The 13,726-nt window shown below is 43.7% G+C and overlaps 2 protein-coding genes across 2 annotated transcripts; one reads left to right on the top strand and one right to left on the bottom strand.

Annotated features, from left to right (window-relative positions):
* Positions 1–2,358: 2,358 nt before the first annotated feature.
* LOC123396554 lies at positions 2,359–4,588 on the bottom strand. The gene is made up of 7 exons (XM_045091461.1): positions 4,516–4,588; positions 4,326–4,386; positions 3,703–3,997; positions 3,315–3,434; positions 3,070–3,170; positions 2,513–2,819; positions 2,359–2,415 (listed from the first exon to the last, which is right to left on the bottom strand). The coding sequence occupies exons 1-7, from the start codon at positions 4,586–4,588 to the stop codon at positions 2,359–2,361; spliced, it is 1,014 nt and encodes a 337-aa protein (XP_044947396.1).
* Positions 4,470–13,364, top strand: LOC123452372 (DEAD-box ATP-dependent RNA helicase 5). Its single transcript, XM_045129021.1, has 12 exons — positions 4,470–5,061; positions 5,156–5,280; positions 5,920–6,027; positions 6,170–6,250; positions 7,220–7,298; positions 8,947–9,032; positions 9,105–9,229; positions 9,863–9,931; positions 10,016–10,109; positions 12,205–12,369; positions 12,461–12,553; positions 12,982–13,364. The coding sequence occupies exons 1-12, from the start codon at positions 4,587–4,589 to the stop codon at positions 13,072–13,074; spliced, it is 1,593 nt and encodes a 530-aa protein (XP_044984956.1). The 5' UTR covers positions 4,470–4,586; the 3' UTR covers positions 13,075–13,364.
* Positions 13,365–13,726: the final 362 nt, after the last annotated feature.

A 13,726-nucleotide genomic window follows, 5' to 3' on the forward strand; every position in this document is an offset into this window, starting at 1 on the left:
CTCCGAGTACATTGGAGCAATGATCCAATATCTCATTTGTGTAATTATTCTGCCAAATATCCAACATTTTCAAGTAACAAAATTTACAAATAGATTTCAGTAATCACATTTCATCCGGGTGCTATATTTAATCGATCATATTTAAAAATATTTAGATAGCTTACCACGAACTGGATATTGTAATATGAAGTTTAATAGACAATATGGAGGTTACTGATGTCAACATAATAAATTGGGAAGAGATGTGGTTTGTCATCGTCTTTGTTGATAAATTTGGATGCTCGCGAACGGTTACAATGCTGGACCAAGAGATCATTCCCCTACTGCACACTTTGAACAAGACCAACATTAACAACAAACTCAGGTCATAATTGTATCTACTCCATTATATTGAGACGCTCCACGTAATTAAGTAGATTGCTTACAATGTTCAAATTGTGTTCTTCCATTAGATACCCCTGTTGTGCCTAAGGAGATGTGTATAATGGTGAACTGGCCATTATTCTTTATTTTAGAGTCAACATCAAATTGACTTCATACTCGGCTTCAGGAGCTCGTGATGGAAGCATCGTCCTTAATGGGTGGAGCAAAGCATTCGACATGTAGGACATGGATATTGGAGACAGGATGATCTTCGTGCTCCACCATGGACGTGCATAGAGTTTCCTCTTCTTCGGTTTCATTGTCGCTGAACCATATGAGGAATAGTTATGTCTTTCTATTGTGTTGCCTCATGATCATCCATCTTTGTAGGTCATGTCATATGCTAATGTTGGTACTAATGTGATGATGATGATGCACATGTATGCTATGTGATTAGACCTATTAAGTAGTATTTAAAAATTATGACCTTCTATAGTACTGACATTTGATTTGGTGGTCCCTTAAAGAGGAACAACAAGAGAAACACTCAAAGACAAGAACACAAGTCACACATCCACTAATTGCACAATCCCATATAAGCATATAGACTCACAATCACCGAAAGGAAATAAGTAGAGGGATAGATATGCGCCAAGCTCTCTCTAATTCTTTCTATGCTCTACTTACCCTAAAACGGAGATAGAAGACGAGTATTTATAGTCCAAGTAGGGGAAAGAGGTACATGGTCGTGACCCTACGCTACACACAGACATACCAAAAGTTTTAGGGGCTCGAAGTTCCAGGCTTCATAAAGAATTTGCATGCCCTAGGGTCGTCGAGGCTGAAAGTTTCGGGCAAGGTTCCGAGGAGGATTTGGGCTTTATAAAAAGTTTGCATACTCTCGGGTTGCTTTTGGGAGCAGGGGTAGGGAGTTCCGGGGGCTCTAGGGTGCTTCTTCTTGGTTCTTGTCAATATCTCCTTGTTTGCTCCTTCTTACTCTTGGTTCCGCGGGATGGTTGTTGTACCTCAACACACATAGAATCCCATTTTGAGGTAGAGGCCATGTCCTACTCGAATGTATAAAGAGCTCGATTAGGAGAGATATCACGTGAGTTCCGATAGCTCTTGCATGGGCTCTAGTCTTGGTCCACTTGTGCTTGGGATGGTGGTGAAGTATACATGAGGATGACCCGAGAGTGCTTGCACCAATGATGGAAGACACTACGGTGGATTAGTGTATGCCGTGAAGCATAAGAAGAGGGTTCCTTTCACGCGAGTGGCCCACACACCTGTCAACATCAAGGCCCTCAAGCCGATCTCGCTCACACCATTGCGTGTGGCATGTGATTCATCGCCTCACGAGCGAGTTCGTATGGCTCATCGTCAACAACTCCTTCCTCTTTGCCCACACCTCCATCCACATCTCCGTCGACTCACCACGACCTTTGTTTTGCCTTTGCTGGTTCATTGTTGATGTCTCTTGAGGTGAAATTTGTTTTTTCTATGCTATGTTCTAAATGATCTCCACAATTTGGATCGCTATGGATGTATACGGATTTGTTTCACCCGTTGTAAAGTATGGGCTTTTTTCTTCCATTGCAATGCATGAACATTGATATACTAGCAATAATAATCGCTGCTAAAAAACTAGCAATAATAATGTGACGACGGCCAAATAGAAATCGGTCGTGTTTTGGTCACAATGTGCAAAAATGGAAAAATAAACTCACGCACGGCAAAATTGACAAAAATGACCCCTGGAACGAAAGAACTCACAGAGTGAACCTTTGGGAGAAAGATTTCACGCGTCTGACCCTTTTGTGTGGCGCCCGACACCTAGGCGTCACACTACACTGTGTGACGCCTAAGCGTTCGACGCCACACAAACGGCCACGCTGGACAGGCCGGCCCCACCCCCACATAGTGCGACGCCTAAGCCTCAGGCGTTGCACACTATGCAGTGTGGCGCCGAGCGCTTAGGCGCCACATTGTGACTTAGTCATCGCATCGCATGTCGCCGTTCCACGAGCAGCTCCCAGCAGCCAGGTGTGGCTGTAGTTTCCATGCATGCAATGTTCAGGACATGGATTAATTTTGGACAAGCACTGAAGTGAAACAGGATAATTAACCTGGTGGAATTTCAGCTTACCATTTCTGCAGAAAGCGCACTCTCGGATTTGACGCCAGCTAGCAGAAAGCATAGGAGGTCGATCCAATTACGAACAAACGGATTTTTGAGCTCCAGCGAGTCGACAATCTCCGAGAACGGGCGTAGCAGCTTCGTGGCGCCGAGGGCTCCCCGAGGACCCATTTTTATCAAGGACTGCAACAGAGAAGGAGCGTATCTACCGGCTGCTGTGGAAAGGATGCCTAGATCGCCTCGGATGGACAGCGGAGGCAGAGCCATTGCAGTTGCAGATATAGGGATAACTGCATCCTGCAATTGTTTTTGATACCGTGTTAGCAGAGGATTCAAGGCGGCATAATAGTAACATGGTTAATTAATCTTGGTCTCATATTTGAATCATGGCACTTGTATAAATTTACATGATACTTGTTTATATATGCTATACACAATGCATAAATCGGCAATTGATTACCCATTTGGCATCATGTATTTTTTCAGCAGTTCAGTGTGTATACTGTCTAGGTACAGTTAAACAGACTTTTATTAGGGAATTGAGTATCGATGTAGGGAAACTCACTAGAAGCTTTTGCCATTCCCGGGTTGCGTCCAGACCAACATAAGTCTCAAGATCCTGCAAGAAAATCAGTATTATGACCAGAACATTCGGATACAGACAAAGGTAATATAAAACATCAAACAAAAGTGCAGTGATAGAGAAGTGCTAAGTTTCATTGGCCTAAAGGAGAAAGTAACATCATATCAATGAATGCAGGACAATTCACTGAAAATAAACGAAGAGTACGGTAGTATATGTGCTAGTAGCTAACTGAACCTTGAGGAAATCAGTCGGCCCTATCCGCGACTCGAACTGTCCTTCGGGGACATGAACCATCCACGAGCCATACGAGGCGCACGGAACCGATTCGCCTAGCGCGTCGAGGACCTGCAGTGCCAGTTGAATCATCACCATCATCATTACCACAATTAGTACAGGGAATTAATTTCCCTGAAGAAATCACAGTTTTGCTTTGCTGGAACTAATTTCTCTGAATTGGAACACACAGTTAACTTCGATATTTGTTCCGGGACAGACAGTTAATAATTTCTTTGAATTGGAAAAAGACAGTTAATTTCTCTGAACTGGAACTATTTTTTTTGCTCTGTTGTTGTTTGTAGAAGAGGAACCAATCAATCGATGGAGGGTGACGGACCTGGGCGAGGGGGTTGGCTTGGGGCCCTCGGGACTGGAAGCCGGAGAAGAGCGAGGGGCCGAAGTCGAAGTGGAACCCCTTGACGTCGAACGAGTGGGCGGCGCCGCCCGGCCGGTCGTGGCTCTCCAGCACCACCACGTCCTGCGCGTACCTCGCCAGGAGGCCCGCGCAGCAGAGCCCGCCGAGCCCGCTGCCGATCACCACCACGTCGTTCCACGAGCAGCTCCTGCCGCCGTCGTTCCACGGGGACTCCCCCTCCTCCTCCGTGGGCGTGGCGCCGCCGCCCAGGGAGCCGCTTCAGCGCGTGCACCACCTCGCCCATGAACGGCCGCAGCGCCGCCTCCACGTGCACGAAGCGGTCCGTCCCTCCCTCCAGTCTCCCTCAGGTTCCATGCGCGGCCTCGGCGGCGGAGAGCGAGCGGTGGAGGCTGGCGGCGCGCCACATGCGATGCGAGACTAAGTCACAGTGTGCAACGCCTGAGCCTTAGGCGTTGCACTATGTGGGGGTGGGGCCGGCCTGTCCAGCGTGGTTGTTTGTGTGGCGCCGCTTAGGCGTCACACAGTAGATGTCGGGCGTCACACAAAAGGGTCAGACGCGTGAAATCTTTCTTCCGAAGGTTTACTCTGTGAGTTCTTTCGTTTGAGGGGTCATTTTTGTCAATTTTGCCCTCAGGCACAACAAGGCTGAACGCACAGAACGCAACCCAATATAGCCCACATTGCGAAGCCCACAACGCACGCACAGTGAGATGAGATCCAGCCGCTCCCTTTCCATAATAAATATGAATTTTCACGTAGTGCCCTAAAATCAACCTCCCAGCCTTCCTTTCTCTTCCACGAACCCCGGCTCTTCCCTCGCCGCCGCCGCCGCCGCCGCCGCCGTCATGGACCCCGAACTCCTCTCTATGCAGGAGGAACTATCAAACGATAGAAAGAAGGATACAAAGAGCAAGAAGGCGAAGAAGCCGAAGCCAGCGGCCGAGGAGGCAGCGGCGGAAGAGGATGACCTATCCAACAAGAGAAAGAAGGATAAAAAGAGCAAGAAGGACAAGAAGCGGAAGCTAGCGGCAGAGAACGAGGAGGCAGCGACGGAAGAAGAGGGCAAGAGCAGCAAGAAGAGAGGGGTGACCAAAGAGGAACCGGACCAAGTAGGGGCCGTCGAGAAGAGCGTGGCGGTGACTGGGAAGGGGTTCGCCGACCCCAAGTATGCGCCGCTCAAGTCCTTCGCCGCCGCGGCGCTGCCAACCCAGGTGCTCGACTGCTGCAAGGGGTTCGACCGGCCGTCGCCCATCCAGGCGCTAGCCTGGCCGTATCTCCTCGATGGCCGCGATTTCATTGGCATCGCTGCCACCGGATCTGGTACTGTATAATTCTGCAATTCCTGCTCCTGTTTCGTCATCCTATCTCTTCACCGTGTTAATATGTTGCGTTCGTTGTAATTTTCCTATGTCAGGGAAGACTATTGCGTTTGGTGTGCCGGCGCTGATGCACGTCAGGAAGAAGCTGAGTGAAAAAGGCGCCAAGAAGGGGTTGCCGCGATGCCTCATGCTGGCTCCAACGAGGGAGCTTGCTCAGCAGGTAAACCTGTACCACATGTTCACTGTGCTAGTCATTTTCAATGTTTGGGTAGATGCTATTCATCTGTCGTGGCAGTAAATTAGAGCTGCTAGCGTGAACAATAACGACACGTTATACAGCTAGCTTGTGATGCTCTGTGCACTTTCTGTACTTCTTCATTGAAGCGATTTCAGAGTTAAAGCCGTATCTTTGTCCCTGATTTGGCATTGTTTTGGTATAATTATTTATGAGGATGACCTTGTTAATTAAAATGTCAGTAGCATAGTTTTTTCTGGAGTTTTTTTGTACATACTTTTACTTACCCCCATTGCCACTTTTTCAGAATCATTAATGTTGAATGGTTGGTAGGAGAAATGTTTCTGAAGTGCTTAAGCATGCGCCATTGTCAATTCTTATATGCAGTTTTCTGTATCTATGCTTTTCAGTTCTTTTCAATTTGACCCCACTTGCTATGCTCTCTTGAATCTTATCTGAGCAGCTTAACGGGAATGTCGTAATCATGTTTTAACCTTTGTCTGCCGTTTCATGGTCATAGATAGGCTGTTTTGCTCACTGGGATATTGCCATATTCTTATCATAAGAACTTGGTTCTTTGGAATTAAATATAGTGAAATGATTTACACTTCATTACTGTGTTAGATCGCAGATGTACTTACTGAAGCTGGTGCGCCATGCGGGATAAATTCAGTGTGCCTCTATGGTGGAACATCAAAGGGACCCCAAATATCTTCCCTTAAATCTGGAGTTGTAAGAAAACACTAACTCAATTTTTTCTTGCTTGCCCTACTGATTGTTTCATCATATCGTGATTTCAAGTTTTTCCTATCAAAGAGTTAGCCTTATGAATTTTTTCATTGTCTGTCCTTTCATTCACTTATTTCGTTACCAGGAAATAGTCATAGGAACTCCTGGTCGTATGAAAGACCTCATTGAAATGGGTGTTTGTCGTCTTAACGAGGTTTCTTTTGTGGTAAGTCGACTGTATTTCTGTTAGTCCTGTTATTATTTGTGGTTGTGATTTGCAAAATAATTATTCATTATACTGCCATAACTTGAACATCGTATGGAGTTTGTGCTCTAGTATTCTTTTAGAAGGCACCTGTTAACAGAAAGTATACTGCATTATGTTAAGATCTTGAATACAGGACACACGTAGCAAGAAAAGTAAGCGCATGATTGAACTTTCAACAACAATGTAGTGTACGGTTGCTTGTTTTGTTGAACATTCGTACCTGAAAACGGTCACATGGTTCAATCAAATTTCCATACATGGATAGTTGAGTGATAGGTCATTGGTAAAATAACTATGTACGACACAAAATGCTTAAATTATTTCCATATCTTTAAAAACTTTCTGTTTTTCCTAACCAGAACATGCTGTTGTCACTGATCATAGTCTTAACAAACTGGTTTAGTTATTTACATAACTTGGAACTTCCAGGTTTTCTCATACTCATAATTCTGAAGAAGAAATGTTTGGTGGTAGGATGATTTAGTTATGTACATAATTCTTAATTCTTAACAAACTGACTTAGTTATTTACATAGCTTGAACTTCCAGGTTTGCTCATACTCTTAACGCCATCTGGGTGCCCAATTCATGATTGTACAAGTACGGTTGGTGATACAACTCAAATTAGTATACGAACAAAATAACTGAAGGCACTTCCGCTTCCCACACCCTTCTCTCTTTGGTCTGCTATATCTTTTTGGATGTAATTAACCAGCAATGACTAGAATTAAACACAGGATGGTCATGATGAAAAGTGTCATAATTGGTCAGCATATGGCAGCAGTGAAGCCACCTGCAGCGTTTCTTGGGATTACTGCCGATATTATGCTTACCATTAGTTCATCGATCCATCCTTGCATTGAATTTTGTTTCTATTGTTGAATTGAGTTTCACTAGTATCCCAGTAAGACATGTTTGTATTTTGTAGGTTCTTGATGAAGCAGATCGCATGCTGGATATGGGTTTTGAGCCCGAGGTCAGGGCGATTTTAAGCCAAACATCATCGGGTTAGTCTCTCTCCTGTGTGTCTTTGTATGTGTGGGCGGGTAGGGTCAGGGACTGCAGGGTCTGTTCTTCATTGCTATTATTAATATTAATGTTGCCACAATTATGTTTCTGATGATTTATGGTGGCGTGCAAAATTAGCTAGCTATGCATGCATGTCAGCAGGAGAAGTTATAGTACTACAACTTGCACAGAGTTTCTAGTCCAGGTTATAGATAATTGCATGTTTTTAAGAAAGAGTAGTAGAAGCAAGTACAAGTTGACTATTAGCTGTAAGTTGGTCATGCTTAAGAATGCCAACCAATAGACGGCTAGTAGAGTTGGTCTGTAACTCTTTAAAAGGACCGAGAGTCCTTGTAACACAAGGTTGCTTGGTATGGATGTCTAATAAAGCTTCCTACTAAGTAGTGGCTCTTTTGTGTGTACATGTGTATATAGCACATCAAGATAAAATCCCATTTGTGAAGCACGCCTCTTCAGAAAGGGAGAGTCCTGGGTGAGAGCTAGTAGCTACTTCTAACATTATTCCATACTATGGGCCTGTTTGGGGCCCTCCAACTCCTGACTCCGTGAGCTCCACCTCTGAAGTTGGCCCGAACGCTCCGAACTCTGGAGTTTATTGAGAGAAGCTGGCGGGGAGCGCAGTGCAAAAAACGAGGATTTGCGGAGCTGGTTTTCGTGAGCTCCATGATCCGTGAGAAGCGAGAGTTGGGCCGAATCTACAGGAAATTGCCAACACTTAGTGTACCGGTTCAAGCGCTACTCCTCTCCTCCCCTCGACTCAAGTGCTACTCCTCTCCTCCTCTCGCTCATTCCCATGCTCTACACTTGTGCCCAACCCTAGCAGCCGCCGCGGGCACACAACAGCGCCAAACCGGCGGCCACCCTTCCACCTGCCGCGAATCGCCCTTCTCCGCCTCCCTCCTGACCTCCGCAGGTGGCCGCCGTGGTTGTTGTCCTCCGCCCCGACCTCCGCGGGTGGCGCCGTCCCTGACAGGAGCACTGAGGCTGCATCGACGAGCTTATCTCAGGCTCCTTTTTCCCCTAAAAAAAGCTACAACCAAGGCCTATGGCCCAGCCCATCTTTCCCTCGGTGTCAGGCTCACTCTCTCCAGTAAGCGAGAAGCGGTGATGCCGAACGGGCCACTTGCTCCTGGATCGATTGCGAGAAGCTGGCGCTGGATTCGTGGAGTTGGAGTTGAGGATTTTTCGGCCACGGAGGGCTCCCGAACGCACCCTATGTTGGTACTATTTGTTTGTATGCCACTAAGTTGATATACATTAGCGCAAGAGGGATGATGAAATAACTAGATATATGCACCTGCACCTGTGTTTTTTTGCTGGATATATAAGCTTGCAACCATTATAGCCTTGGTTGTAAACTTAAGCTGTCTATGAAGTTTGAGCATGCTGTGTTTATTATGATGATCGTATTGTGTGGAAGCAATAGGTCGGTACTTTGACCTTCTACATGGACTGCATTCAAGAGTCAAATGAGTTACCATGGCTATTGACACCCTTTACTGCTTATCAATGCCTATACTTTAGCAGCTTACTGATACCAACTTTTTCTCTGGATGTCTCTGTATCAATGGCCCTACAGTTTTTCTTTTTCTATATGATCCATAAATATGCAATGTCTTAATGCAGTGCGTCAGATGGTTATGTTCAGTGCAACATGGCCTTTTGCTGTCCACCAGCTAGCCCAAGAGTTTATGGATCCGAATCCAATAAAGGTAATGTTTCACTGTTTTCACTTTTCATGATACCTGATTGCTTGTGCCTGACCTTGCGACACCTTATCGTAGGTTGTTGTTGGATCGGAAGATCTTGCAGCTAACCATGATGTGATGCAAATTGTTGAAGTATTGGATGATAGAGCACGGGATTCAAGATTGGTTGCTTTGCTTGACAAGTATCATCGAGCACAGAGGTATGTTGCTGTACAAATTTCACATGCTGCTGGTAGCCGATCAGCAAGGCAGATGAAAGCTGCAACAATTTAGAGGTCGTTCAATAGAAACATTGGTGCTCAGCTACTCACCTTGAAATCATAGAACTGTTTAGCCCTCCTATGCCCCTCTCAGATTTTCAACTTCAGTTTACTAGTTTGGCAAACAAATGGTTCCTGATTCGCGTCAATCTATTGCTTGACCATTCTTCCTGTACATTGCCATCATAGGTCTGGAGGCTAGCATATATCCCCACCCTTCTCCCCTTAGATCTTGCAGGCAGTCAAGTACAATTGGCGGGTCCATACTTCCCTGTTCTCTTACCTTCCCAGTTTCTACTGCTTCCAAACATTGCTGTCCTGGTCTCCTCTCTAGCGATCTCTTCTCGTGGCTAACTTCTCAGAACAGCAGTGTGTTACGACCAAGGATTTTTTTTCTTAGATGAGATATTTCTTAGATGAGATATTTGATAATCTGTCAAGTGTAATAATATTGCCTCACACAAACTTGAATTTTCAGTATATATAACACTTTACCAGTAAGTCATTTTTTTTTGGGCCTGAGCTGTTAATATGGGTCTAAGAAAATTGCACTTCCTGTGTTTGATGCAACAGCAACCGCGTTTTAGTTTTTGTGTTGTACAAGAAAGAAGCAGGGCGAGTAGAAGCAATGCTTAATAAAAGGTGCAGTTTTTTTTGTCTGCAAGTCAATACTTCTATTACATATTTCCTCTTCTTTAGTTTAATATATATATATTTATTTTGAAGGGGGTGGAAAGCTGTTTCTGTTCATGGAGACAAGGCTCAGCATGATAGAACAAAAGCCTTATCATTATTTAAAGAAGGAAAATGTCCTTTAATGGTATGCTTATTCTCTGACTTCCATGTACTCCTGAATGGTTTGCTTGTAGCTTTGTAGTGACTTATTTAAACGTGACCTCCTTATTTTGCGATCTGAGATTGAACCTTTAAGAAATCTTCTCTGGAACTTGTTGATATCTTCAACTATTTATCAATGTATTTCAAAAACTGAAGCTTATAAACTTAACCAATATAATTATGAGAATTGCTTACCAAATATAATAAGGGCAGTGCTCTGCGCCGGCGCGCCGGCCAAAACTTACGGCCGGCTGCACGCGAGCCGCCCGATCCGCCAGATCAAATCTGGTTTGACCGTCAGATCTGTCCATGCAGCAAAAATCATCGATTGAAGCAAAAATAAACAGCGATGTAGCAAATTTCGGCAACGGATGCAGCAAAAATATGGTTGTAGCAAAACAAAAATGGTCGTAACAGCAAAAATATGGTTGTAGCAAAAAATATCAACGTGGTAGTAGCAAAAAAAAACGACGCTGATGATGCGTGGTAGCAAAACAAAAATGTGGGTTGTAGCAAAGCAATCCGGTGAACTCGGGTTGCAACTCTGATGAATGTGTATGCAGCTTTTTTAGTGAACGGTTGTAGCAAAAAATGATACCGGCTGTAGCAAAAATTAACACCGGTTGTAGCAAAAATCAAACGCCGGTTGTAGCGAAAAAATCTGACTAACTCGGGTTGCAACCAAACATGGATGTAGTTTTTTTAATGGATAAATTGTATCAAATGGGAAACGCTTGTATTAAATTTAAACGCCGGTTGCAGCAAATCTGGATGAAAAATGCTGCGTGACTGGGCCAGCCACCCGGCCGAACGGTTCGCCGGCGCGCCGGCTCCAAACGTTTCCCATATAATAATGGTTCTGGCAATATGGCAGAATCATGATATTAAGCCTCAGCATTGCATGCTTTGCATTTTTATCCTTTATTTTGCTTTTCAGCCTTATGATGTGTCGTGTTTGCTGGGACATGAGTTTTCTGCGCCTGGCCGCAGATGCTGAAAATCAACGAGTGTAGAAAATTCATAAAGTTGAAAAAAATCTGTCATGATACTAGAGTGGATCATGTTCACTTGAGTTCTTTTGATTTTTTTGTTAGTTTTTACTCCCTCCGTTGCTAAATATAAGTCTTTTTAGAGTTTCCAACGGAAAACTACATACATATGTATATAGACATATATTGGAATATAGATTCACTCATTTTGTTTCGTATGTAGTCCCCTAAGGGCGTGTTTGGTTCGAGAACGTAGTGGAACGGAATGTCATGGTTCCGTTCCTATGGAATGGGTCGATTCCGTTCTTATGTTTGGTTGGAACCAAATGATAGAACGGGTCGGTTCCATCTATGTGTTTGGTTGAAGGGGTGGAATTTGAAAATCAGGAATCAGCTCACTTCTTCATATCAATTGTGTGATTACTATCATATATGCATATCGCCTCCTTCCTCCTCCTGTCAACGGAGTTTGGTCAAGGGAGAGAGGGCAAAGTCGAGGAAAAGATGAAACGCGACGCGTTGCGCGTGGTTCCTTTGATTTGAAGGTACCAGCGCGTTCCGGATCTTGGGCGAATATGCCGTTCCGGAGAACCAGTTGGTTCCGGTTCCTCTACCCAACTAAACACGAGAACGATCCCTCGGAACGGAATGAACCCATTACATTCCACTTGATGACAGTAACCAAACACGGAATCTCTAAAAGAGACTTATATTTAGGAACGGAGGGAGTAGTCTACATTAAAAGAACAAGAAAGAGGAGTGTCTGGGGAGTAGTCTACATTAGAAGAACACGAAAGAGGAGTGTCTGGGCTTGTTTTCTTCCGCAGCCCACAAAATGTTAAGATTTTCATGAAAGTTGAAATGTGAACATAAAAATGAGTCATAATCTACATATTAAAATGTTTTGGATGAATATATTTATGTTGGAAAGAGCGCACCATTCGACATTATCCGCTGCCCCTTGTTTGTTATATATATAGTACTCCCTCCTTTCCATAATTCTTGTCGTGGTTTTAGGTCAACATATTACTTTTTATGTGGCTTTCTTGTTTCACTAAGTCAGTGTGTACTATCTCGTAATTATCGCAGATTGCGACGGATGTGGCTTCACGCGGACTTGATATTCCTGATGTTGAAGTTGTCATCAATTATAGTTTTCCTTTGACCACGGAGGATTATGTACACAGGATTGGGAGGACAGGTCGTGCAGGCAAGAAAGGTGTTGCACATACATTCTTCACTCAAGCGGACAAGGTAACTTGAGATCATGTATAGACTAGAGACTGAAAAACCTTGAAAGTGTCAAGTTACTCATGTAATGTTGCTATTTTAATCCCATATACAGGGACTTGCTGGTGAGCTTGTCAATGTTTTACGGGAGGCTGATCAGGTTGTTCCTCCAGCCCTTACGAAATTTGGCACACATGTGAAGAAAAAGGTTTGTGGCTAGCTGAAACTTTACATCTCACGTTTTCCTTTTAGAAGTTATATTTTAAGCATACGAGTAACACACATGGTATGGACAGCTGCAGTTAACCATAGCTTATCTGGGCTGAACTTTATGGCTGAATGCGTTTCAAGTAGTTTCTCATCTTTTTAAATTTTCTATCATTAAAATTTGAAATTGTGATTGTAAAGTATTAAACACCTGGGATAACTGTGAAAGTCTATCTTGACATTGGAACATGTCGCCGGATGATCAAAAGTGCATTCATAAGGTCATATTGTAAGCATTCATGATAAATTACTTCCAAGGAGGCTGTATTGTTGAGCCTTGTCTGTTTTAAGATTTGCTGCAGTGTTTTAAATTGGAGATGCGGTCTGTCATGAATGACCTTACATTATGTGCTAATCATTCTTGGGCAGGAATCAAAGATCTATGGTTCCCACTTCAAGGAAATCACAGCCGATGCTCCTAAATCAACAAAGATCACATTCGGTGATTCGGACGAGGAGTAACTAGCTTTTCTTGCTGGTGTTGGTCATACAGCAGCAGAAAATTCATTCAATACCGTAGTATGGTTTAGATTTAGGTCAGTATTTTACTTTATTTTCCTGAGGCCATTACAGGTGGTTTTTTATGTTTTTTTGGAAGTGAAGAAAAACAGTAAAGCTTGGGATGTGCTAAAACAGTATCAGCAGCCTATTCATGTCAAAAGCTGGTGATTCCCTGGTGCACTTGTTTGTTTCCTTGGAACCACTGCACTGTTATCAGCATATAAATTTGTAAAATGTCATCAGTTTTTTTTTGTTAATGTGTCAGAAAAATATTACTCAGGTGCAAACTCAGACGCACGACCATAATTTGCTTCAAGTTTATTTCCACTAAATTTCATTGTCAGTACCTAAGGGCATCTCCAACGCTTCAAGTTTATTTCCACTCAATTTCAGCATCAGTGTCAACTACCAAGGGCATCTCCAAAGCTCTGTCACAAATCGTCCGCAGTTTGTGGACACAGATAAAGAACGGTCATCCAATTATCAAATGTGAATTGAGTAAATTGGATGATTTTCATTTAAAATGGTTCAAATTCATGAAAAGGTAGACAAATTTAATGAAATAAAAGTGAATATGGCATTTTTGTAACATGTGGACGGTTCTGTCTCCAAT

Source organism: Hordeum vulgare, chromosome 5H (genome assembly GCF_904849725.1).
Source record: "Hordeum vulgare subsp. vulgare chromosome 5H, MorexV3_pseudomolecules_assembly, whole genome shotgun sequence".
NCBI classification, from domain to species: Eukaryota; Viridiplantae; Streptophyta; class Magnoliopsida; order Poales; family Poaceae; genus Hordeum; species Hordeum vulgare.

Bases quoted from the DNA above. Each gene is read 5' to 3' on its own strand.
- LOC123452372 (XM_045129021.1), top strand. From the start codon at position 4,587: ATGGACCCCGAACTCCTCTCTATGCAGGAGGAACTATCAAACGATAGA. The intron at 5,281-5,919 runs GTAAACCTGTAC...TTACTGTGTTAG, and splicing joins CGAGGGAGCTTGCTCAGCAG to ATCGCAGATGTACTTACTGA. The intron at 10,110-12,204 runs GTATGCTTATTC...TAATTATCGCAG, and splicing joins AAGGAAAATGTCCTTTAATG to ATTGCGACGGATGTGGCTTC.
- LOC123396554 (XM_045091461.1), bottom strand. From the start codon at position 4,588: ATGACGGCGGCGGCGGCGGCGGCGGCGGCGAGGGAAGAGCCGGGGTTC. The intron at 4,387-4,515 runs GTTGATTTTAGG...CTGTGCGTTCAG, and splicing joins AGAGAAAGGAAGGCTGGGAG to CCTTGTTGTGCCTGAGGGCA. The intron at 3,435-3,702 runs GTCCGTCACCCT...CTGGCACTGCAG, and splicing joins AAGCCAACCCCCTCGCCCAG to GTCCTCGACGCGCTAGGCGA.